General features: G+C 60.4%; 1 protein-coding gene across 1 annotated transcript; it reads right to left on the minus strand.

Moving 5' to 3' along the window:
- Nucleotides 1-1338: 1338 nt before the first annotated feature.
- On the minus strand, nucleotides 1339-24546 carry SH2B2 (SH2B adaptor protein 2). The gene is given in 12 exon segments (XM_079788187.1): nucleotides 1339-1827; nucleotides 2200-2371; nucleotides 4669-4877; nucleotides 5358-5519; nucleotides 5626-5717; nucleotides 6992-7083; nucleotides 8659-8760; nucleotides 12046-12693; nucleotides 12695-12777; nucleotides 14355-14486; nucleotides 22665-23614; nucleotides 24493-24546. Coding segments are annotated over 10 exon segments (1917 nt in total). The 5' UTR covers nucleotides 14365-14486; nucleotides 22665-23614; nucleotides 24493-24546; the 3' UTR covers nucleotides 1339-1480.
- Nucleotides 24547-25041: the final 495 nt, after the last annotated feature.

Raw genomic sequence — 25041 nt, forward strand, 5'->3', positions numbered from 1 at the left:
TCCAAGGGGCAAATCCACCAAGGGAGAAAGGATGAAGCCTTAGGTTTGGGGGTGATGTCTGCAGCTCAGCTGACAGAGGCAGAGGCAGCCAAATAGAGCTTTCACCAGCCCCTGGCCTCTGCCCAGACCCTCCTCTCCTATCAGGGTGGGATTGGGGCTTGCACTTGGCCTGGCATAGACCCCAAACCACCAGGCCACCGGGTCTACAGTGCGGAGGGAATCCAGCCACACGGATGGAGATGCCGGAAGCCGGGGTACCGGCTGCTCTCCGTGGTGGTAGCAGAAGCGCTGCTCAGTCACTTCCGGTCATTTTGTGAGTCAGGACTGGGTAGCTGAAGCAGCAAAGCCCTGGGAGCCACTGAGGGTGCTAGGGCCCTCACATGGGGGACGGGCATGTGGGAACCCAGGTGCAGTCCTGGGAGGATCAGCTGTCTGGGGAGCTGACATCACAGCACAGACGCAGACCCTGCAAGGACACTCACTCCTGGCGGGGGGAACCATGGGTCTGTGCGGGGTCGGGAGGCAGAGTTTGAATTACGGAGGAGAAGGTGCACTTTGGTTCAGCAGGAACAAGATCCTCCTCCGAGGGAGCACTACCTGTGGGTTGGAGAGCTGGGACCTGGAGCAGGCTGTGTCTCCAGGGCATGGGGACACCGGAGCTGCAGCTGAGCCTCCACCTGCAGGGAAGCAGGGGTTAGTGGTAGGGGTGAAGGTGAATGCAGGAGGGCCCTCTAGGCCACTTCCAAGTTTGAGCCTAGGTCAAAGCTGGCAAACCAGCCTCCCCCACTGTTCATCCCCAATGGGCTAATGTGCAGAAATCCTGCTTCCCCCGCTCCTCACCTGCCCAAGGACACTCCTGTCTCCTAGCTAGGGTCCAACTCCTCAACCTGGTATTCAAGGCCCAGGATTTGTGCCCCCCTACCCATCCTTTACCCTGTACCGTCATCCAGGGGCCCCCTCCCTCCTTCCCCTACCCTTTCATTCTTGCCCCTGCTCAGTCACCTCTCCCCAAACCCCTCTCTCATAGCTCCACTATAAAGCCCCTTCCCATCTCCCCCCTGGGCAGTCTCCCTGAGCCCTGCTCTTTGGTCCGGCGTTTCATCTCTGTGCCTCATTTAGGTACTGCCAGCTGTCTCCTCAGCCAAGTGAGGAGTTGGGTCTCCTAATACAGAGCTGGGTGGGGGCCTGACAGGCGCCAGGACACGGTGGGCTTAATAGGGGGTCCCGTATGTGGTAGCCCCTCCTCCGCTGCAGTCTCAGGAGCGGTCCCCACTGGCCAGGATAGAAGAAAGGACGACAGGAGAGCCGGGTGCAGTCCCTAAAACAGGCTCTTTAATAACATTTATGTCTTCACTGAAGAGCTTCGCTTTCCCACCCAGCGCTGGACGGGCTGACACCTGCAGGAAAGCAGGGTCCGCTGGACGGATGGACACGGGGGCGATTGCAAGGCGGGTCCGGTGGCCCGGGGCCTGGCGCCGGGCTAGTAGAAGGAGTACTGGTTCTCCACCGCGCGCGTGCGGCCGCGGGATCCCTCGCCGGGCACGGCCTCCGGGGGCTCCTCGGCACCACTCGCCTCCAGCAGCCGCTCGGCGCTGTTGCTGCGGCTGCGAGTGCTCAGCAGGCCCTCGGCGGGGGTGCGCGGGGCGGCGGGCAGGGAGGCAGCCGAGGACGAGGAGGCGGAAGAGGACGAGGCGCCGCCGCCTGCCTCGGAGGGAGAGGCGGGCGGGCAGGCGGCAGCGAGGCTGGAGAAGTAGTGCTGGCCGGCCGGCTCGCTCCAGCAGGCGGGGGGCGCAGGCGCAGGCGCGGCGCTGGGCGAGGGCCCCGGGTCTGCAACAGGACCCAGCGCGTCAGTGCCCAGCTTGGTTCCCTCGTCCCCTTCCCCAGTCCCAGTGGTCAGGCTGGGCCCAGAGACACGGAGGGGTGGGGTGGCCTAGGGTCACAGAGTCTCACCTGTGTCTAGGGACTGCCCGGTGCTGCCTCTGAGCACCCCTTCCCCTTGCAAGGAATCACTCAGGCGGCGCCGATGGGCCTGCCACTCGCCCTCCAATCCTAATGGCCCTGATTGCTTACAGCCGCCCCAGTCCTCGCCTTCATCCCACTAGAGTTGGCTAAGCTGGGATGCGGCCTAAGTGACTCCCTCCTCCCACTGCCCACCTGTCTGTTTCTTGAGCCATTACACCTACCAGGTGGGCGTCTTACCAGGCGGCGGGCCTTGGACCCGCACGTAGCTGCGTAGGGTGATGTCTGCGGAGCCCCCTGACTCCAGCGGGATGGGGTGGGTGTGGAAGTGACGCAGCATGTCAAGCACCGACTGGAACCACAGGTGCTGGACGTGGCACTGCCCGTGGCCATTCAGGGACAAGCGCAGGTGCTGTGGGCATAGATCCGCAGGGTCAGTGGTGGGGTCCTGGACTGGCAATGCCTTGGGGGTCATTGGGAGGACCCAGTCTCATAGAAGCCCCTGGGGCTGTGTCAGAGCTGGCTCCTACCACATGAGTCCCACCTGGGGGTGGGGGTGGGGAGTCACTCCTGTGGTCGGGGTTGGAATGGGTGGGCAACAGAGCCAGGCTGGAACTGAAGGGAGCAGACATTTGTCCCTATGTTGGGAGCACCCACATCATGCCCCTCACATTCCCTATCTCAGGCCTCCAAAAGTCCTAGCAGGTAGAGATGACAGCCCCGTTTTAGAGATGGGAGACTGAGGCACAGCGAAGGAGCGGCTCACCCAGTCACGAGGCACAGACTCCTGTTTGTGTGATTCTCCCTCCCTGCTCCCCACAGAGTCAAAGCCCAGAGGGCTGGAAATCACGAGGGGCTGGCAGGGAGGGACTGCACCTCTCACGGGGAGCAGCTGGTGCCTCCCAGGCCCGCGTGGGGCGGATGCCCCAGGGAGAGGAGCCACAAGCCGGTGGCTCGTCTCTGGCTTCAGCTCAGTATGCGTCCCACAGGAGGGAGCACGTCTCTGGCTTCAGCTCAGTATGCGTCCCACAGGAGGGAGAGTGGCTGTCACTGGGTGTGTATGGCAAGAGGGGAGGTGAAAGGAGGGTTCCAGGATATGCACATGGCCTAGCCACCTACCTGCAGGACAGCCCAGGGGGTGGGGTGGTGGGGATGGTTCCCTGAGTGAATTCTGCCTAGCAGTAGGGCCAGGACAGTGAGCAAACCTGGGGAGCAGTAATGGCACCCAGGGCAGGGCCAGAAGCAAGGTGGGTGCATCTGTCTTTGGGAAAACCTTTCAGATGTTTATTATCTGAAAGTGAAAAGAGCTGCCTCAGAGGGCAGAAGTCCTCCTCCCCAGGAGGAGTGTAAGCCGGAGGCGGGGTTCCTGCTGTAGCCCACCACTAACTTATCACACCCTGGGCAGCCACCCTGCCCTGGCAGGGCAGGAGCGGCAGGAGTTCAATGCGGGGTCTTTCTCCTGGGAGGAGAGGAGCGTCCAGCTCTTTCTTCTCCCCACTTTGGCCCCCATGCCCCGCACTGCCTGGGCACCATTCTAGCCTCTGGCTTGGGCATGAGTCAGATCCAGGCCCTTCAGGGAGGCTGCCTGGGGCAGTGCTGGCCAAGGAATAAACTCGGGGCTGCCAGGGATGGCATTAAGTGCCTGGTTGTCAGAGGAACTGGTAAGGGCAGCTGCTTTCCAAGGAGGTGTCCCTGGGGAGGTGCTGCCTCCTCCACATATGGACAACACTGCCGAGGACAAAGGCCCAGGGAGCCAGGGGAGGGCTCGCACCAGGCCAGCTGGGGGTTGGGACACTGACCACCAGTGTAGGCCTGGGGCAGGAGTGCTGGGTGAACCCTCCTCCAGCAGGACTGACAGGAACCATGTCCTGGGAGGAGCCTGGCTGGGTCTGTTTCCTTATCAGAAACTCAGGATTGTGTGGCGGGGGAGAGGGGCAAACGTTGAGGTTTCTGCCTATTCTGGTCACACTGTAACCCCCCACAGTCATTTGACTTTTTGGACATATTTTCCTTTGCACCTTAGGTCCTTATATTAGCACCTCGAGAGTCCACTTTGGGAGCACTGTCACACCTTTGCTGTGCCTGGATCACCCTTCCCGCTTCACCTCCCTCCCCGGCACATCCCAGGTCAAGGTCTGCTCCTGCTCCAGCCCTCCAGCCCCAGCACAGCCCTCCTGCTGGGCCCACCTTCTCCTCCAGTTTGGTCCTCTAGGATCCACCTGTGTGTGGTTCCCTTCCATGTCCTTGGCCTGGGGCCCAGGAAGGGGTGGTGAACTGACCTGAGGAGGCAAGAGGCGGGGCTACCTGGGAGTGGGTGGGGCAGGAGGGCCCTGGTTGAACCTAGTCCTGTACTGAGGTGGCTCTTGGTAGAGACCCTCTGGAGCCCCAGTGCTATGCAATCCCTAATACACAGGGTCAAAGTTAAGTCCTTAGGAGGCCTGGCCTCCTGAGTGCTCAGTTACAGAAGGGGAATTCCCATCTGGATAATGGAGAAGCCATATCTGAGGCAGACTTATAACACCCCAGAGAGGTGTGGGAGGGATCCAGATGGTTCCAAGAGGGTGGCCAGGGGTAGGCCTGGCCCATGGGAAGTCATGCCACACCTACACCCACCGAGCCTCCTCCTGGGGTATGGGCGCAGGCTCAGGGCTCACTCGGCCCCCTCGCCCAGGGCTGGCCACTCTGCCCATAGTCCCCCTGCACACTTGCCTTGGCCTTGCCTTGGAAGTTGAAAGTCAGTACGTATTCCCCAGGCCGAGTCTCACTCTGGCGGATCACGAAGAGGCCATGGCTCCGGGGCCCACCTGCCAGCACCAGCTGAGCTGCCTTGACCCTGGACAGTGTCCCGTGGAACCAGGGGTAGTCAGAGAGCTCCAGCTCAGGGGCCACCTCGGGCTCTGGCTCTGCTCCCTCTTCCCCTGTAGAGGATCACAGAGGGAGGGGGTGGTAGGGGGCAAATACATGAGAGAAGAGATGCAACATCTTGTTGAGTTTTTACCTGTAAAACGCTGTTTGGATAATTTTAGAACAAGGCCAGGAGCTGACCCCACCCACTAGTTAAGCAGACGAGGTCAATTGAGGCACAGAGAGGAGAAGGACTACCTGGGGCAGTTGCTCAGTCAGCAACAAACGTGGGAACAAATCAAATTTCCTTGTCCCTTACCCCTGGTTCTGACCCTCTGCACCCCCTCTGAGAGCATCTTCTGTTGAAACCAGGGCCTGTGGGAGGTTGTGATCTGGACTAGCCTACAAACGCTAGCACTCTGAGCTGCTGTGCAGAGGCCTAGGTGGGATGAAATGTTACAACTTCTGAGGCTCAGGAAGGCTGTGAGGGAGCCCGAGCCTCAGGCTGGCAGCGGAGGAAGGAGGGGCTAGGAGAGCAGGCTGCCCCACTGCACCTGTGCTATTGCTGTCACCACCGCTGCCGCCTGGGGATTCCAGAGTCTCCAGGAAGGTCTCCAGTGGGACATGGACCAGGGACTCGCTGATGGCATCTCGAGCTCGGCCGTGTGGGGCTGTCACCACGGCTGCAGTTGTCTCTGGGAGCCGGGGCAGGTCCACTGCGGGAGAAGTGGCAGGTAAGAAGCACATCTGTCTGGCCATCTCGGAGTGACCACCCCCCCAACCCTGCCGTCCACTACTCCATCCAGCTCTGCCCCCGCCTACCCTCCGTGAGGAGCTCACAGCTGCAGGAGGCCACGCGGCTGGCCAGACAGCCTCCCCGGGCACAGGACAGCTCTGCGTCTTCCTCGCTGTCCCTGTGAAGGCAAGAAAGCATAGCCCTGTTCTCTCGTGGGATTCGGACCCTGGGCTGCTCACTGAACCAGGCAGTGGCTCACCTGAGGTCCCTGTGCCTCCATGTCCCTCTGTCACACTCTCAGCTTGCTCTTTGGCTACTATGTGTGACTGGGCCACATGAGAGAGGTCTCCAGGTGGGGACAGTCCTCCTTGAGGTCACACGACCCCTGCCTACTAACCCACAAAGGGCTGGCCTCCTCCTGGGGCCCCATGGAAGGGGGCAGGACCTGGCAGTGGGCGGGGCCTGGGCAGCTGCCTTCCCTGCCTCAGGCCTTTGTCTCCCCATTTGAGCCCCTGCGGGCTATAAAATACCGCAAGGTTCACCTTCACAGGGTCTGAGGAAAGGGTTTGCAGGGCAGATGGTTGGAAGGGTGGCAGGGGATGGATTATAACCACTTTGGGGATTGGGGGCTGGGTGGCACTCAGGACTTTAATTGTGCTTCCTTAAATGAAGCTGTTAATTAGAAAGCAGCAGCCCCTCCCCTCTGGGGTTTGGCTCACCCCATTAGCCAGAAGAGCTGTTGCCAAATGCTCTGCTGCTGGTCTGCCTGCCCTGCCCACTCCCAGCCTCAGGATCTCTCCTCGATGATGCAGCCAGCCACCCTGTTGCTCTTCCTGTGCACAGCTGACAGCAGCTGCCCCCTGTTCACCACCACCCATGGCTGCCCACTGGCCCTGACTAAACAGCTTCCCGGGCTCTCATCAAAGTCCCCTCCTCACCAGCTCTAATTCTAACAACCTGAAGGCCTCAATGTTCCCTGCAAGTTCAGGCTCACACACACCTCCACACCTTTTGCTGGGCTGTTCTCTCTGCCCTCCCCTACCCCAGCCCTCTCTGCCTGGCTCAGGTCCAGTCTTTAAGCCTCTGAGGTGGTGAGCACCTCTACCGGCATGCCTTATCTGAGCCCCAGGCTGGGTTAGGCACCTCCCCTTTATTCCCCCACCCCTGTACCTTTGGGCTGCCCCCCTCCCCCATCACCACTGCCCTTCTCCTAGTGGTCTCAGGCTCCCCTGGGGCAAGAACAAGACTTGATCCAACTTCCTCCTAGGTCCCCAGGCCCTGGCCCCGCAGAGCAGGCCTCAAAAAGCCTGCTGGGGATAGGGGTGGGGGTATGGATGAATGGCCGGCACCAACCTGGATAGAAGTGCCATGAGAAAAGTCCATTTCTGGAGCTCAGCACCAGATAGCTACCTCCAACCTGCCCACCTGTCCTAGTGCCACTTGGGCACTCACCCAGGGTCCACGCAGCCCTGGATGTCAGCCACCCACGAGTGCTTCTGCAGGGAGTCGATGGTCTCCAGGATGTACTCTGCTCCATTCTCCACCTGGGGAAGGGGTGCCAGGAGTCCAGACAGTAGTCAGTACCCTAACCTCCGCCATTCTCAGCAGGGGGCTCCAGACCCCAGGACAAATGGCTCATCTTCCCCTTCCCCATGGTTACTCACTGGGTGTGAGCATCAGGGAAGACAGTGGGGTCACCATCAAGCACCACCCCAAACCTGGGCCAAGGTCCTGGGGTAGAGCCTCCTCCCACACTCTCAGCAGCCCTTGGGGAGGCCATGCTGCCTGGGGAAGGCTGGGCTGGCACCCTGGAGATGAGGTGAAAGGACCCACAACCCTCAGCTGGCTCAGCACCCCGGGTTGAGGAACTCACCTGCCTCAGTGGCTGGACCTCTACCTCTGAGGTCACACCCTGGGATAAGCAGCCTCCATAGGGGGAAGAGGAGGGGAAAGCCCTTGCTGTGGGCCAGGCCCACATTCATTATGTGGTGAACTCTTCCCAACAGCCCTGGGAGGGGGGCAATGTGCTCCCCCCATTGTACAGATGAGAAGCCTGAGGTTCAGAGAGGCCAGGTAACTTGCTTAAAGCCCCACCAGCACTCTGGCAGTGCTGGGACGTGAACCCAGGTCTCTATGGTGCCGAGGCTGCGTGCTCTCAGCTTCCTCTGTGTCTCAGTGACAGCGCAGTTGTTGGACTCCCAGCATCCCAGAGCTGGGAGGGTCCTTTTCTGAATAGATGGGGAAACCGAGGCCCAGAGTGGGGCGGGCTTAGCCTCAGGGCTGCTGAGCACAGTCAGCAGCACAGTGGCCACTCGGCTGCTGGGAGTGATGCTCTGGACCTGTCTCACCCAGCAGATGGGAATGCCACGCAGGGAGGGGCTGTATCCTCAGCCCCCAGCCGAGGTGACTCAGGCTCTGGGGTTGACAAATGTGTGCTAAGTGAAAAAGGGAGTTCGTGACTGAACAAACAGGAGAAAACAAAAGCATAAACCCAACCAGGAGTCTGGAGAAGAGGGTGGGGGCTCCATGCAGCTTGGGGTGGGTGGAACCAGGACTCCAAACATCCTTTATTCCTCTGAGGAGGCACAGGGCACAGCCCTGGCAGCCTGGAGCCCTGTCCTCAGCACCCCGAGCAGGCTACCCCAGTGACATGGGTCCTAGAAAAAGGACGAACTGCACCCCGCCCACCCGGGTGCCTCTGTGGGACCATGTGGGTTCCCACACTCCAGTGCTCTGTGACAGGGGCATTTGTGTAACTGCTGCAGCCTGGCTACCAGTTTGCCTGCCCACGGGGTGGGTATGTGCTGGCTCCAGTGTGTGTGTGTGTGTGTGTGTGTGTGGTGGGGGGGGGGGGGGAAGGGAGGAAGTGAAACTCAGGAGCTTCACGGGGCCCAGGAGGAAATAAGAATAGGGGGCCCCAGATGGAGGGTGACACCCAAGCACTTGGTTCTAAAGCCCGGGCCTAGATTCAAGTCGTTGCGAGGTGCCTGACATCTGCGTAGGGTGCTAAGACCCACCCAACTAGGACCCTCCCCCTGCAGTGGCCACAAGCTGAGCCGCCCACGAGGGAGGTAGTCTGGGGCAGCCAGAGGACCATTAGGGCCAAGGGTGAGACTCACCTTGAGCACAAACGTGTTGTCCTTCTCGGGCATCTCCAGGGGCATGGTGGTACGGACCTCGATAATGGCTGAGAGAGGGATGCTGACCTTGGGCCTGGAGGCCTGGGACGCCAGAGGAAGGGGCAGTGAGAGTCACCACAGGGCCTTCTGCACCCTCTCTACGCTCCCCACTTCCCAGATGTCAGAGCAGCCCCCAGCTTAGGATGCCATAGCAGCAGTGGCACAAAGGTGTTCCCATCCCCATTTCACAGACAGGTAAGTTGAGGGAGTCTCTGGGAAACAAAGGGACCACCTCCTCATATAGTCACACAGCAAGTGAGGGACAGGGCTGGACTGGCATCGGAGTCTCCCACCTTTGAGCCCTGCAGGGTGAACTGCACCAGGGCTGCCCTTCTGCCCGTTGCACCACCAGGTCTGTGGTTTTCACATTTTTTACCTTGACTCGTAGTAAGAAATACATTTGACATTGTGACCCAGTACACACACAGGTAAAAATATCTCTGAAATAAATGTTTCAGCAGACATTATTTAACCTGACTGTGTGATGGAGTGTGATATTTTCCATTTTATTCTAGTCCATTTAAAAATAATGCAGGTCTCCTCCTTCAAATTAGACTTCCCAGAGCACAGCTCTGGAGCCCGACTGAGCCAGGGTTCCTGGAACTGGGCAGGGCCGTACCTTCCGGTGGAGGAAAAGGGACCAGTGTGGGGTTCAACCAAGGTGAGCTGGCAGGACTCCCAGGGAGGGCTACTCTGTGCCCGGCCCTCCCTACTTTGCCCCAAAGCTCCTGGCCATGACCCGCAAGCCCCCTGGGGTGGTTTGAGACAGATTCCTGGCAGGGCTTGGGCTCTGGGACAGGGACTTTCTCAGGAGGAAAGGGAAGGACCACGTGTGTGTGTTGGGGGCGGGGGGGGGGGGGGGGGGTGAGGCAGGCAAATGGGAATTCCTGGCAGCACTGGCTACCATCCAGCGGGTGCAGGGCTGGGCTTGGAGTGGTGATGGAGGGGCTCGGCTGACCAGGGCAGGCCACTGTGCCAGCCACTGGGGTAGGGGCCACCGGAGTGCATGGAACAGACAGAGGTCCGCAGTGAAGGCCTGGACTGGTGACCTCGGCTGGGCTCCCGCTGGCAGGAGGTACTCATTCCTCCGCCTGACATTTGAGGCCTATCTGTTCTGGCCCAGAGGCCTTGCCCCCTGACCCAGCCACACCTCACTGTTCTCTGGACAGAGCCATAGGCTGTTTCATGACTCCAGACCATCCCTTATTTATAGCTTGTGCCTCTGGGAAATGCCTGTCCCGGGGCCCTGCTGCTTGGGGAGCACTTACGCAGCCTGAGCTTCACCACCTTGGGGCCCCTGGAGCACCCGGTGCTCACCCCACTGAGGTTTACCATCCAGTCCTGCAAATACCGGTCTCCTGGTGGCTCCACAATGGCAGGGGCCAGCCTTGCACCGGGCTCTGAGGGGAGGGAGGCCACAGGCCTGATCCATGGGGCTGTGAGAGGAAAGTCGTAGGGTCCCAGGAAACAGCCCCCCAGCATGAGCTCCTGTCCACTCCAGGGTGCAGCTAGGTCTCCAGGACTAAAAGACAGTGGGGCCTATCAGCAGGGTCTCCCTGGGGCGTACACTTGGGAAACCGGACTTGAGCCTTACCATGGTATGATCCACCTTCCTACCCGCTGAATTCCCAGACATTTGCATGAAAAACAAAGGGTTGGCCTGGCTGGCGTGGCTCAGCGGTTGAGCACTGACCTATGAACCAGGAGGTCACAGTTCGATTTCTGGTCAGGGCACATGCCCGGGTTGGGGACTCGATCCCCACTGGGGGCGTGTAGGAGGCAGCTGATCAATGATTCTCTCTCATCATTGATGTTTCTATCTCTCTCTCCCTCTCTGACGTAAAAATAAATAAATAAATAAATAAATAAATAAATAAATAAATAAATACCTCTCGCCCCAAAAGGAAGGGTTGGGGAGCGGGGAGGAAACCGCCTGCCTTCCTCAGAGGTGGATGACCCTGCCCTCTGCCAGTGGTGGGTAGTGGGCTTAGTGGGGCAGCCAAGGCATCAGCTGCTGCACCCCCCCACCCCCAAGGCGGCAGTCGCTGCCATTGACAGCAGGGCAGCTGTGCCTGCCACTCAGCACCTGGAGGCCGGGCCTCTGCCTCTGCCCTTTGGGTGACCCTGAGCAAGCCCCACCTCACTCACTGGGCCTGGTCTCCCTGTCTCATAAGGGGGGGAGTTGGGCTTCTTCGTCTATGATTTCTCTCTGGGAAGGCACCGTGGGGGCCTTGGTGAGCACACAGCCCTGGGGGAGTCTGGGGGGGGGGGGAGTGTGTGGGTGTGTGTCCCAGGACTTGGGAACAAAGCTCTTCAGACAGTGAGGATGCCCCTGGGTAGTCCATCCCCTGCCCCTCCAATGGAACCCACGGCTCCAACAACCAGGGAGATGGGACAGAGGCGAGACGCAGGGTGACTACAGGCACTGAGGACAGAGTGGGCGAAGTCAGTGGCAGCCCTGGGTGGCTCTTGGGGTGCCGCCAGCTGCTGCACCAGCACGACCGCCACCTTTCTGAACCTCCCAGTGCACAGGGCGCTCCCACCTCCCCGCTCCGTTCATTGCGGGGACCACCAGGGTGATGGGCATAGGTCGCCCAGCGCTGCCACCCACAAACTATGTGCTTTGGGCAGGCCACCTCCACCCTCTGACCCCCGGTTTTAATTTGTTTTCTCTTCTGTGACCTTGAGACCATGGGGCCCACCTTGTGGAGTGCAGGGAGGAGGAGGCTGCCCACCGGCTGGGCACAGGGCGGGCTCTCAGGAATGCGCACGATTGTTACCGTCATTCCCCTTTCCAAACACTGCAGGTCTGCCACCCGGGAGGAGACCCACGGCTGTGGCCAGGGCGCTTTTGGTGAGCCCCCAAGAGGGTACGGGGGCAGCGCACTCCGTTGAGCAGCAATGGAGGCAGCAGCTGGCGCTGAGCCTTTGAAACCCGAGGCCACAAAAGGGCCACCCGGGCAGGGGCTGAGCCGCAGCCTGGCGGCCGCACTGGGGCCCACAGGTTCCCCCCAGGACAGAGTAGCCCTCCCGGGGCCTCAGAGGGTGCCGGGCGCTGCCTGCCCTCGTCCCGCAGGCCTCCTCTCGGCGGCTCCAGCCACCCAGGGTCCCAGGGAAGGAAGAGGGCAGGGCGCCCGGCGTCCCAGCAGCACGAAGCACGGCACCCAGCGCCTGTCCTGCAGCCGGAGAGCCCCTCCGACACCTCACAGGCGCAGCGGCCTTGGGGGTGACCTGTGGGCGAGGAGCGCGGGCCACAGCCCAGGCCCCTGACACTCAGCCCAGGCCGTGCCCAGCACCCACCCTCTCCCAGGCGGGCGGGGCGCTCACCTTGGGCGGCACGAAGAACTCCAGGCGGAAGCGCTCGCCGGCCACGGCCCTGCGCAGGAGCAGGCGGCACTTCTGCCACTGGGCGGCCCCGCCGGGGCCCGCGGCCGCATCGTCCGCCACCATGAAGCGCAGCGCGCCCTCGCGCTGGATGTCCACCAGCTCCACCTTGGCCGCGAGCGTCCGCGACAGCCGCCAGCGCCGTGTCCATTTGTCGCGTGCCTCGGCCGGGGGCTCGGGGGCCCGCGGGGCCGCGTCGGGCTCGGGCGAGGCGCGCCGGTGCCACATGTCGCGCACGCCGTCCACCACGCACAGGCTCATGTTGCGCAGCGAGAAGCCCTTGCGGACGCGGGCCTTGGCCGCCGCGTGCGCTGACACGTCCTCGGAGCTCCGCGAGTGGCCGCACGCCGCCGCCTTGAGCGCGGCCGGCGGGGGCTCCATGGCGTCCGGGTGCTCGGCCCCCAGCACGCGGCGCACCTCCTCGCCGAAGACGTCCAGGAAGTTGGCGGCGAAGTGGCGGGAGAAGGAGGCCCCGGCGTCCGGTGTGTCGTAGGCCGGGTTGTCCCGCAGGAAGCGGCAGAACTTGTGCGCGAAGTCCACGGCCGCCGCCTGTGCGTGCAGCTCGCAGAACTGCCGCCAGTCCGGGACGGGGACCGGGGCGGCGGGGGGCAGCGGGGGCGGCGGGGCCGGAGGCGGCACCATTCATGGCTTCCGTCCCATCGCAGCCCTCGGCAGCTGCGGGTGAGAAGAGCTCCTGGTGACTGTGTGGCCTCCGACCCGGGTGCCCGCCTGTCCCCGCTCCCCCGAGGCTCGCGAAGGGGGTTGGGGGGTGGGGGTGTCTGTGACAGTGAACCAGCATCTTTTCTGTCAAAGAAAGGAGCTGGCCGCCATCTTAGGTTCCCCATTTTGCTCTGACCTTCAGATTCTCAGGGGGCGCCATCTTAGGTCCCGCCTTCCCTTCCTCTGAATTAGCCAATCGCACAATAATGTGAACCGAGCTCGGAGCCCTGACCAACCACGTCAGAGTCAGAGTGAGGGCAGGGCAGACCCGGGGCAAGAAATAAAACCCAAAGGGACTTCCCATTGGGTGTGCTTTGGCCACGATTTTCGGCCGCAGCTGCGCCCTCTGCAGAAGTAAACCGGCCTTGCCCATCCAGGTTGAGTGTTTGTCTCATCCCGCAACCCCGTGAGCGTTTCTAGCAGCCCGTGTGTGCTGGGCGGGCGAGGGGCGGCTCTCCAACAGGCAGCCTTCCTGAGGAGCCGGTGGGTGAAGAGGAACAAGGTGTGTCTGCAGGAGGGGAGACCCCATTTACTGTCTCTTCAGACAGCAGCCTCAGGCAGGGACCCCAAGGTCATTCCTGGGGCCGCAAAAGGAGGCTGGGGTATCAGGTGCCTTGAAGTGGGGTCCCCATGAGCCTCAGTGACCTCACTTCCCCAAATAAGCTCTTCCGCGGGCTCCCGAAACCCCGGGGACAAGAAGTCACGTGCAATCCTTTGGGCTCTCCTTTTGAAATAGGCGGGGAACCCAGCCTCTGCTCCCCTCACTGCCGTCCAGGTGGTGCCCAGGGGCCCACAGAACCTCTTCTCTTGTAGGCAGCACTTTAGCTGCCTCTTCTCCAGAAACTGACCTCACTCTATAGGTCTGTTCCCCACACTGGAACCCAGTCATCATTTCTAAAACATAAGACAGATCAGGTCCCTCCTCTGCTCAAAATCTGCAATGGCTCCCATTCCACTCAGAGTAAAAGCCAAAGTCCTACCCTTGGCTCCGAAGACCTCACCCGATCTGCCTCCACTTACCTGCCTGAGCTTACCTCCTGCCACTCTTTTTTTTTTTAAAAAAAAAATATTTTATTGATTTTTTACAGAGAGGAAGAGAGAGGGATAGAGAGTTAGAAACATCGATGAGAGAGAAACATTGATCAGCTGCCTCCTGCACACCCCCTACTGGGGACGTGCCCGCAACCAAGGTACATGCCCTTGACCGGAATCGAACCTGGGACCCTTGAGTCCACAGGCTGACGCTCCATCCACTGAGCCAAACCGGCCTCGGCACCTCCTGCCACGCTTCTTGCCCATTCTGCCCCGGCCACACCTGCCCCCTGTCATTGCGGAAGCATGGCAGTCATATTTCTACCTCAGGCCCTTTGCACTTCCCTGGAATGTTCCTTCCTCCACATTCCCTCACCGCCTTCAGGTTTCTGCTCCAATACCATCTGGTCTGATAGCCTTCCCTGACCACCACTCCACTGAGAATAAGAAATGCCCCCACTCCACCCAGCACTGGCATCTCCTGCCCTTTGCCTGCTTACTTTTCTCCATAGTGTTTTCCCTCGTCCGACATACCACTTATTCACTCGCTTGGTGAATGCCGGCTCCACGAGGCAGGTATTCTAAGTCTTATAAGTGGCTGTGTCCCCAGTGCTTGGCACATGATAGGCACCCTGTAAACAACGAATGAATGATTAAGTGAATGTGTTTGGCTACTGGGCATGTCACAGCTGTCACCACCTAAACTGTCCCATGGGGCCTGGGGACACACAGCTTGTTAATGACAGGCCTGGGATTCTCACCCCGACTCCAGGGCTTGGGGGCCACCTCCTAGTGTGGATCAAGTGTGACTAATTGTTCATGCTGGCATTGAGGGTACTGCCTCCTCAGACTTCTTTCCACCACAGTGGCCTGCATGCTGTACTTGTGTTCCCACCTCCTGGAGACCTGTGGCCTCCAGAGCGCCCATCCACATCCAACCTCTTGAAGAGGCTCCAATCCGGGAATCCCAGCTGTCTCCTCACCCAGCTCCCTCCTCCTTATTCCCAGGCCCTCCCCCCCACCCCCCATCCCTCATCATTCTGGTTTACCAAACTACTTGGTATTTGGGGGCTTTGCCTCCTTGTGTCCCAATATGGCCATCAGCCCTGGGACATAGGCACAGCCCATTGTGTTTATGCAACCCTCTCCCTGGGAAGGGCTAGGGTGAATTTACCAATGGAGAAGAGGGTGAGCCATCCGAAGGGGCCAGCCCAGTGTTAGGGGAACTAAGACAGAGGGTCATGCCCTCAGCTGCCCTCCCAGGATCCCACATTTCCTGGCATAGCCCTTGAAGCTCTTGGGAGTACCATCTCATCTCTTCTCTGGGATCCAAACTCTGTAATTAAAGCCAGGTAAAAATAGCTGCCCCAATTCTGTGAGATCATGTGCGGGCCTCTGGGCCATAGGGCACTGTGGGAATTCCCTCTCACCTTGGGGCACCTCTGGCCATCGATCTGCAGTCAATAACCACAGGACAGCCCCAGGGAGAAAACAGGCCACTTGATGATACCACTTAGCATAGAGGACCGTTTTCTAAACCAGCAGGTCTCCTGCCCTAGTATTGGCGGAGAGGCAACAGGGAGCTAGAAGATTTCCTGGAGGAGGCGGGCCTACTTTGGGCTTCCTGGCTTGAAGAGAATGAAGACAGCCCTCCCTGTAGGCCTGAGCAATACCTGGGAGGAGTGGGACTGAGGCACCCATGAGCTTGGCTCATACTGAGCCTTTTTAATACCCTGCTCTTCCACCTTTCTTTATCTGGCTAAATCCCACTCACCCTTCAATAATTAATCCAAGGACACTTCCTCCAGGAAGCCTTCCCTGACCTCTCCCTGCCAGGTGGCATGAGTGTCTCCTCTGAGCTCCCACAATCCCCTCCTATACACCCCTCTAGCAAGGTGTAAATTGCAGGGTGCTCCAGATATGTTTCCATGTCTCTCCTTCTCATCTGGCACAGGCACTCTTTGGGGGCAGAAGGCAGGCCTGAGTCATGTCAGTAATGGAAGTAGAGGCAGAAACGCACCTGCCACCACCACCAAGGCCTCCAGAGAAGGAGAGCTGAGGCCTCAGCCTGCCCCGAGGAGAGGGGTGTGAGTGAGGAGAAAGCCCTGCAGCTAAGACCATGAGGGCCTGTCCCCGTGCTCCAAGCCCATCCATTTTACCCAGCAGGGCAGTTCCCCAAAGTGACCACCTCCCCGCTGTACCACTGAGACCACCAGGACGGCCAGACTGGATGACACGGCGCCTGGAAGGGCCAGCACTGGAGCCATCACCAAGTGTGGATGCCCCTGTTTGATACAATTTTGCTCCCACCTCCCACACGGGGCAGGTGGGGCAGGAGGAAGTCAGTCCCCGTTCCCCATCCTCTGGCATTAATCCCTGTTCCTCCTGCTCTTCCTGCTGGCTGACAATATGCTTGGCAAGAGGGGGCAGAGTAGAGACAGAGCCCTGGGGACAGGCTCTCACAGGGGGGCCCCAGCTCGCCCTCACTGGAGGTAGGGGTGGCACTAGAGAGGAATTTGCTAAGAATATGGTGGCTGTGGCCGCGTCCCCAGGAGGGACTGGCCTGGGAGGATGGTCCTAGCTTGACCTTCCCCACCCACCTTGTTGCTGGCCAGCAGTCTATGGGCCTGATGCCCGGCACAGCAGCCCTCAGTGTCCCCTGGGTCCAGCTGGGCTACAGAGAAGTGGCAGGGGTTGAGCAGCCAAAGATAAAAGTCACAAGCAGCAGGGCCAGCAGGAAGCCCCATACTTAATTACAGACGGGGAGACTGGGGCCCAGGCATGCCTCTCTGCAAAGGGGAGGCTGCAAGTCACATGGAAGAGGACTCGGACCCAGCAGGGGCAAGGCTGTGCTGTGGGCCAGAACTGGGGTGAGACCATGTGCAGGGACCTTGGCTGACCTGGGCTCAAGGCCTGACCAGACTGCTGGTGAGTGGCTCCTCCTATGGCCCCAGAGGGCCAGAAGAGACCTGTGAGTCAGGGCAGGACAGTGCAGGATGGGCCTCCCCAGGCCTCAGCTTCCCATCGATAAAATGGGGTGCTGGAGCAGTGGCTCTCACTAGAGAGCCTGCCCCTGACTCTGATGGCTCTGGGATATATTTTACTGGGGCCCTTCTATCACTCCACTGGGACCAGGGGCAGGCGGGGGGCCTCCTCTCACCGTCACAGGCTTCTTTGAGGATTGGGGCTGGAGACAAAGGGAGCCCATGGGGTCTGGGCATCAGGTGCTGGCTCCCCAGGGGCCTTGGGCGGCCAGACCCCCCTCCCTCGATCATCACCCGGGCTTTGTGTTTCTTTTTTCCAGGCTCAGCTGGGCTTTCTGGCTTCTCCTCCTGGATAAATGTTTTTTGTTCCCATCTCGCCAGGGCCGGAGCAGGATGGGATGGGGCTTCAGGGAGGCGGGGCAGGGGAAGCCTAAGAATCTCTGCTTTCCAAGCGCAGACTCTCCTAACCCCTTCGACAGGAACCAGACAAGAGACCATCCCCCACCCCTGTGAGTAGAGGCCTGGGAGAGGGGGCGGCTGGCCTTCCGGTGGTAAAAATAGCGCTGACAATTGGAAAAGAAAAAGAAGACCAGTTGTCAACCCCCGCAGCACGCAGTTCCGGATCCCACGGCCAGGTCATTCCTTAAAATATTGATGAGGCATCTTAGCCGCCCCCGCTAATGCACAGAGGACCAATCCATCCACCACACAGGGTGGTTGCCTGGGGTGGGGGGGTGGGGGACCGCCGGGCCCATCGAAGGCTTCCCCTCTCCCCCACCCCTCTGCAGCAGTGTTTCTGGGGAGCGCCAGCTGGAACTGGCCTCCCTACCACAGGAAACAACTGACCCCTCACCCCTTCCCCGGGAAGGGAAGGAGGCCCAGCAGTGCAAACTGGCAGCCCTCAGAAAGGCCGCCTCGACAGGCCACACCTAGGCAGGACCCGGGCAGCATCCTGCACCACCAAGACCTCCCCCCACTCCTTCTCCTGCACCCAGTTCACCCAGGTGCAGGAAGGGATGGTAAGGGCCAGAACTAAGGGTGGGGTCAGAACTAAGAGTGCCCACCCCATAATGCATTCATGATGGGGAGACTGAGGCTTCTTCTTGGGGTCCCCCAATACAAGAAGAGGAGACAAGCCTCACTTGGCTCTTTCCTGGGAAGCTGGCCCTAACGATGCCCACTGATGTCCTCTCCTCTGGGCTTCTCAGGACCACTGGCCTGGCCTGGCCGGTCCAGCCCAGCACTCACAAGGCTCCTTCGGTCCTCCATCCTACTGCTCTTGCAGCTGCCCTCCTGGCCTCTGTGGGACACTCCCCTCCAGCCCCCTCTCTCCATCTCTCCCCCTGCAGGACAGACAACCTTTGGGCAGGTTGTTCCATCAGCCAGGAGTGCCTGCTGCCGCCTGACTGCCCCCTGCAGATGGAGGCACAGCAGAGACAGGGCAGGCACATTCTCTCTTTCACGGTTGGCTACTTGGGTGTCAGTTCTCAAGTCTACTCCCCACCTTATCCTGACTCCCTCCCCCTGAAGTGTCCCCACGGGGCAGGTTCTGAACCAAGGCTTCCTGTGAGAGTGAGGTGTGGCTGGAATTCCCCAACCTTTTCTACCCAGAACATCTGTGCTCACCCCATGACCCTGCCTGAAGGCAGAAGTAGGTATGATTTTGGTCTTAACACTCTTGAACTTGCTGGGACTTTGATGCAGTGTGTGGGGGAGGACACTCTGACTAGTGACTGGGACAGGTTAAGAGTCCTTGGGACTTTGTCTTGGGTGAGTGCGAGGGGTGCACTCAGGGGGTCCCAGCTTTTCTGAGCATCAGTTTCCCTAGCTGTAAAGTAGAACCATCCTGCTCGCCCACACACGTTATTCCTGGTCCAAGGCCATGCTGAGGAGCATGACGAGCATCGCTAGGAGGCAGCTGTTAAAAGCTGGGAGAGCAGCTCACACCGTTCACAGGACCCCCAGCCTCTGTCACTGCGGGAGTGGAAGACCTCTAGCTTTCACTGACACCCTGAACCGTGACAGGCCCTGCTGGCTTGGACCTGCAAACTTCCAAGCCTAGGGGGCCCCACAGCTGCATCCAACAGATGTTCCCATCAGAGGGGCCACTGCCTGCTGTCTCCCTATCTCCACCTCTGGTCACTTGACTCACTGGGACAGTGGAGTGGTTAAAAGCCTGAAATCTAGAGCCAGACCTCCTGGGTTTGAATCCCAGCTCCTCTGCTTCCTAGCTCTGTCACTGTGGGTATGTGACTCAGCTTCCTGGGGCCTCCGTTTCCTCATCTGTTAAAACAGAGGGTGATACCAGCACTGACTGTTATCAAAGGGCCGTCATGAGGATCAAATAAGTAATTTGTTTAAAAGTAAAGTTCTTCTGCTCCTAGTTCCTAAATGTCTTGCATTCATTCCCTCTTTTCCTCCCATTGCTCTGGGCAGAGGGTCACAGAGGCCTCATCTCTGCTTCTACTGCCCTCCCCCCCCCCCCAAATCCCCTGACACATCCAGGCTCCATAGTGTAGCCAAGGCCATCTTGCTGGTACTCACATCTACCAGTAATTGGCTATGCCCCTATTTAAAGCCCCTTTCCTCTCACATCTTCCATGCTAGGAAGAGAGGGTTCTGGCAGGGGAGGTGACTGGCCCATCTTTCACTGGATTTACACTGGACCCCCACTGTGTGTCAGGAGCCATGCTGGCAGGTCCAGGGTCACAGACAGATGAGAGGGGAATGTGGAGCCAGGTTCAGATCTGCCCTTTCTGTAGCAGATGCTAGCCCAAATAGAGCCCTGGAGAGCTCTCCCTCTGAGGACACAATTGGGTTACCTGGCCCCTGACTCAGGAATAGAGATGTCTAGACTCAGAGGAGAGGGCACTCTGACAGGCAAGACAATCCAGAGCTGGGCCCTGCAGGAATTAGATGTCATGTAAGCACGAGTGGGGTTCAGGACAATAAACTGCACCAGGGCCTGGGGGCTTAGGAGGAAATCCCATCTTCCTTCAGGAGCACCTGGTGCTGGACAGTTCCTGGGCAGGCTCTGCAGATGGAGCGCTGGCTGGCATGGCTCTGGCTGCACTAGCCTTGCCCTCCTGGGGTTGCAGAGCAGAGGCACCCCCTCTCCAGCCTTGGCCCGAGCCTTGCAGCCTCTCCCTCTCTCCCAGTGTCATGGATCTCCCTTTGGCCTTGATTCATACTCCTCCCAGACCTCCCTAGCCCCTGACTCAGCCCCCCAAACTTGCAGAACGCCACCCTCAACCCCTACCACTCAGCCCACCAGCCTGCCTCCTGACTTTTTCATGACACATGTACCATGCCTCCCCTGGATTCTGAATATCCCAGAACTCTGGTATTGTGGGTGATTGTAAAGGTTCCCTGGGCCTTTCTCTGAGCAATCAAACTCCCTGCCTGGCTGATACCCAGCACCTCAAACTCCCCACATCCAAGTTCTAACACATCCTCTCCCTCCAGCCCCTGCTTGTCCTCAGCTCAGAGTCTTTTAGTACCCATTGCCCCACCTGCTCCACTTCTCTGCCCGAATAGTTGGCAGGCTCCAAGTCCACAGAGGCCTTGGGAACGCCCTTTATACTGTCCCTGCCTCCACTCCTCCCCGCCCCCAACCCCTCCACAATGCCACATTGCTGTGGCCTGTCTTCACCAGACCATGAGTCTGCAGATGAGTGTTATACCCACCATAGGACCCAGGTGGGCCCTACATACAGAGGATTGGAGGTATCTGGCGAATGGAGCCCAAACCCTGCTTCACCCAGTGGAGCTGAAAGATGCTGTACTCCCACATACTGATGCCCTGTCTACCTGTGCCCCAACAGGTGCGGGCTGTGACCTCCTCCAAATGTTGAGAAGTCACATCTGCTCTCCCCTGGGACAGAGTACAGCCATAAAAACTTCCCCAGACTCCAAAGCTGCCACCACCCTTCCAAGTCCCATGTGGACAGTAAGGCACAGAAAGTGAGATCGGCTTCAAGACTGGACCAGCAGCCAGGAGACACCTAAACCCCCAATTCCCTACAATCCAGGATAGGTAGACAGGGCAAGAGGTAAGAACCAGGCTCTTGTCAGAGAGAAGTGGTTTGGAGGCCTGGCTTGTTGGTTGAGTGACTTTGGGCAAGTCATTTCACCTCCTTGAATCTCTTTCCTTCTCTGTAAAATGGGGATAATAATAGTACAAAACCCACAGAGTTGTTGTGGCGATTACATGAGAAACAGCACGATGCCCTTAGCCTGGCAGGAGTCGTCTTGAAACCAAATGCTCAGCCTTGGGGGTGCCCAGGTTCCACCTGGCAAGGGGGGTATCTTCCCTCCAACACTCCCTAGAAAAGCCCACCCTTGGGTGTGAGTACAAGGGAGACCCACTAAATGGGGAGGAGGGTTTAGAAACTTTAGACAGGTTTTTCACCATAAGGATAAGAAGAAATGCATTAACTCTCCATTACTTAGAGCTATTCAACTAACCGGCTCCAGAACTCTTGCCCACCATCATTCACGCCCCAGGGCGAGAGGAGTAGAAGAAAGCAGCTTGTGGGAAACTGCCTTGGAGACCCTAACAAATGCTCTGACCCACACCAGCTTAACCGCACTGCCTGGCCGTTCTCAAAGTTCCTAGAGCTGAAAGGTTCTAGGTCAGTGCCCAACCAATGGCCTTCTGGATGGAGCAGGGTGGCCGGAAGGAAAGAGATTTGTTCAAAGTGGGGGGCAGAGTAGGAGGGGGTTCATATTACACCCCCAACAGAGCCAGCCAAAGCCTCTTAGGATAACCACCCCTGCTCCTCCTGGCCTGGCAGAGGTGCTCATTCACCTCATACTCAGTGACCTGTGTTGCAGGGGGCAATGCTTGCTGGTCACCCAGCTAGGATGCAGGCAGCACCGTTCCCATTTTACAGAGTAGATAATGGAGGCTCAAAGGGCAGGGGTAGGGTTCAACCCAGATTTGACTCCAGACCTAGGGGCTCTCCCCTGCACCAGCTCGGTGTGAACAGATTCTGGTTTAACATGTTCACAGTCACTCCTGAGGCTGCCCGGTCCCCCTCGCCCGCCTCCCCCCCACCCCCCGCGCAGTTCCCAGGGGCCAGTCCCTGTGCACTTCTCCCCCTGAAGACCTCACTTCGTGGGCTGCTGGTGCCGGACGGGTCCCGGCCTCTGCTTGCCTTGGCTGACGGGCTGGCGCGGTTCCGGGCCCCGCGCACCCGCAGGTTCATCAATGGCCAAGGCCGAAAGGCCTGAATGGAGGGCACGAACCGCCCCTTCTTAAAGGCGCCGGCCTCGGGCACCCTCAGCGGTCCTCCCCACTATCCCGGGGTGGGCGGGTCGAGAACGGGGACCATGAGAAAGAAGGCCTGGGCCGAATGGAGGGCGTGCCGGCCGCCGCTGTGGTCTGGAAGGTGTCCCTCCGGTGGGACACCCTTATTCCAGGCTGGCCCTCCCCGCCCCCACAGCCCAGGGAAAAGGCCGGGCGCCCTCCACCCCAGCCAGGGACCCTCCTCTAGGGGGCCGCTGCCCTCACCCCCCCTCCCGCTGGCCCGGGCCCTAGGAGGGGGCGGAGGCACAGCTGCTCCGGAGGCGGCTCGGCCCCTCCCGTTACTCCCGCTCCGCCCGGGATGGGGGTCGGGGAGCCGATCCCCGCAGGGGGCGCATCTCCGCCGTCAAGCTCCCTCCCACCCGCGCACACAAAGACTACACACGCGGACCGGGGCGCGTGCGGCCGCGCTCCTCGGGGCAGCGGCGCTCACACACGCGCACGCCCTCAGGGACCCCTGGGGTTCGGGGTGACGCACGGGGGGGGAGGCGAGGGAACTGAGGACGAGCAGGCCGTACCTACAGGCGCGCAGCTGCGGCCGGGCGGGCCGGGGCGCCGGCAGAGCGCTGCCCGGACCGCGGTCGGGCTCCCGGGGCCCCGCGGCTCATGGCCTGCGGCGCGTGTGTGCTCCCTCCGGGCGACAGCGGCGCTGGCGGCGGCTCCTCTCTCCCTCGTCCACAACCTCCACGGCTCGTGCGCTCCTCTCGGGCCCTGCGCGGCCTCGGCTCGGATCTCCCGGCGGCCAAGCCCCGCGCACTCGGAGCCCAGCTCCTCGCCGCGCGCCCCGCCCGCTCCCCCTCGGGCCCCCCGCCCGCCTCCCCGGCCCCGCCCCCGGCCCCGCCCCTCCCCGCCCCCGGCCCCTGGCGAGGCCGGAGCTGCACCCGCGGCCGGTGCTCACTTACTTGGGGCAGCAGCAGCGGCAGGGCGGCGCGGTCCTGGGGCCCAGAGGGGTTAGGGAAGGGCCTGCAGCCGCCCCATTTGGGGCGAGCGTCCGCGACCGCCGTGTCTCACGGAGCCGGCCCAGGCCAGGCGTCGGGATCTCCCCGGCGTGGAAGCGTCCCTCGGGGCCTGGAGTGGTGGCTCCGGGAGCGTGGCGAGTGGGGGCCGGGTGGGTGGCCTGCCTGGTGGGGCCTCTGGGACGTGGACGCCCTTTGGTGACAGTCAGCCGGCGGAGGTTGCTATTGCCCTAGACCCTCAGCCTTCAGGACAATGGGAGCCTCGAGGAGGCCCAGATGTCACAACCGGGGAAGTTGACGTCTACTTCTCATAAATCCCGAGGGTGCGCACCACGCCCCCTCCCTCCAGCCCTCGGGCTGCCGGAAATCGCCGGAGGCTAGGGCAGGGGAGACGGGAGCGGGTCCTCACCTCTCCCTGTCCCTGCCCCACCCCGTCGTCCGTCGTCGTCCGGGGCTGACCGGGCTCCACAGCCCCCGAACCAGAGCTTAGGTTAGGGCAGAGGCCAGACTGGCTGAGAAAACAAAGACTCGGCTAGCCTCTGTGGGCACTTGTGGGCTGACCCTGGGGGCCTCCAGGAGACCTCCCAGAAGAGGCGGAGAGACTCTAGCAGGCCTGGAAGGGGTCTGAGAAGAGAGGGGCGGCATCAGTCCGTGGAAACAGAAGTATGGAAGCGAAGTGCTTGCTCCTGGGGCGGGTGGGGGTGCCCCAGCCCCTTCTCTCCTCTCCTCCCTCCAGCCCCCAGCCCTCAGCCTCTATAGGCTTTTCCCGGCCCTCACTGCAGCCCTACCTCTCGCAGGTCTGTGGCCTGCCAGGGAGCGCCTCCATCTGTTGCTCTCTCCCACCCTTAGGGACCTCTGACTCGTGTAGCGGGCCCTTAACCTTTCCCAAAGCCATTTCACCTCTAATTTCCCAGGAAACAGGACAGGCAGGGAAGGTGGTTTTTTTTTTTTAAAATCTCAGTCTTGTGGATGGAAAGCATGGGGCCTAGAGAGGAACAGTGGGTTGGTGAAGGTGGAGACTAGCCTGGAGCCCTGCCTGGACCTCCTGCCCACCAGCCCGGGGCTGCCCTCCACATGGGCTCTGGAGCAAGGCAGGTCTTGTCTGAGGCCCTGGAACCCAGCCCCTTCCCTTCCACACACATACCAGCTGCTCTCTCGGCAGGATACGGCCACAAAATATTTAATGAAAGCTTAGGCGTGGGCCAGCCATGCACTGTAGCTGCACACTGGCCTGGAGGCCTGGCTGGGAATCAGGAGCCCTAGGAATGAGGCTGGGAGGGTGTGGGAATGGGGAGGGTGGGAGGATGACTGCCTGTCAAAGGGTAAGTGGGTGATGGGGCTGTGGACCCCCTCTTGGGAGACGGGAGAACCTGGCCCCCAGTGGACTAACCTGGTTCTGAGTAGTGGGCTGAGATCCACTGACGGGCTGTCCTTGGCCAGAAAGCGTCCTGGGGTATGGAACCCTGGGCAGGACAATAAGTCCGATCCCCAGGGAGGAGGAAGTGAGGAGGAGCCAGCTGTTTAGTGGCTCTGACGTACAAGGAGGAACTAGTAGTGGGAAATGTGGAAGTGGCTGGGGTAAGGAGGAGGGGAGGAGGGGAGAGGCTGACTGGTCAAGAGCATCTTTGTCCTGGGGACAGGAATGAGGGTTAGGCAGGATAGGTCTATCTGGGGTCCCTGAGGGCAGGAGGCTTTGGGGTCTTGGAGGAAGTTGTGATGGGGCAGGTGATGAGGGGTTCTGGGGTAGGATCCCAAACTGGGGGCCCTGGATGTACAAGTTCTAGAGTGTTCAGGACGGAGACAGGGATAGCGCAGGGGACTCTGCCCAGGTGGGCTGCCGAGCTGGGTATGGAGCCAGCATTTCAGGCCACCTGGCCAGTGAGTGAATGCCAGTCACCACAGACTAAGAGGAAGCTCCTAGTGTGGGCGGGTGGGACCC

This window comes from Cnephaeus nilssonii (assembly GCF_951640355.1).
Source record: "Cnephaeus nilssonii genome assembly, chromosome: 2".
Taxonomy (NCBI): Eukaryota; Metazoa; Chordata; class Mammalia; order Chiroptera; family Vespertilionidae; genus Cnephaeus; species Cnephaeus nilssonii.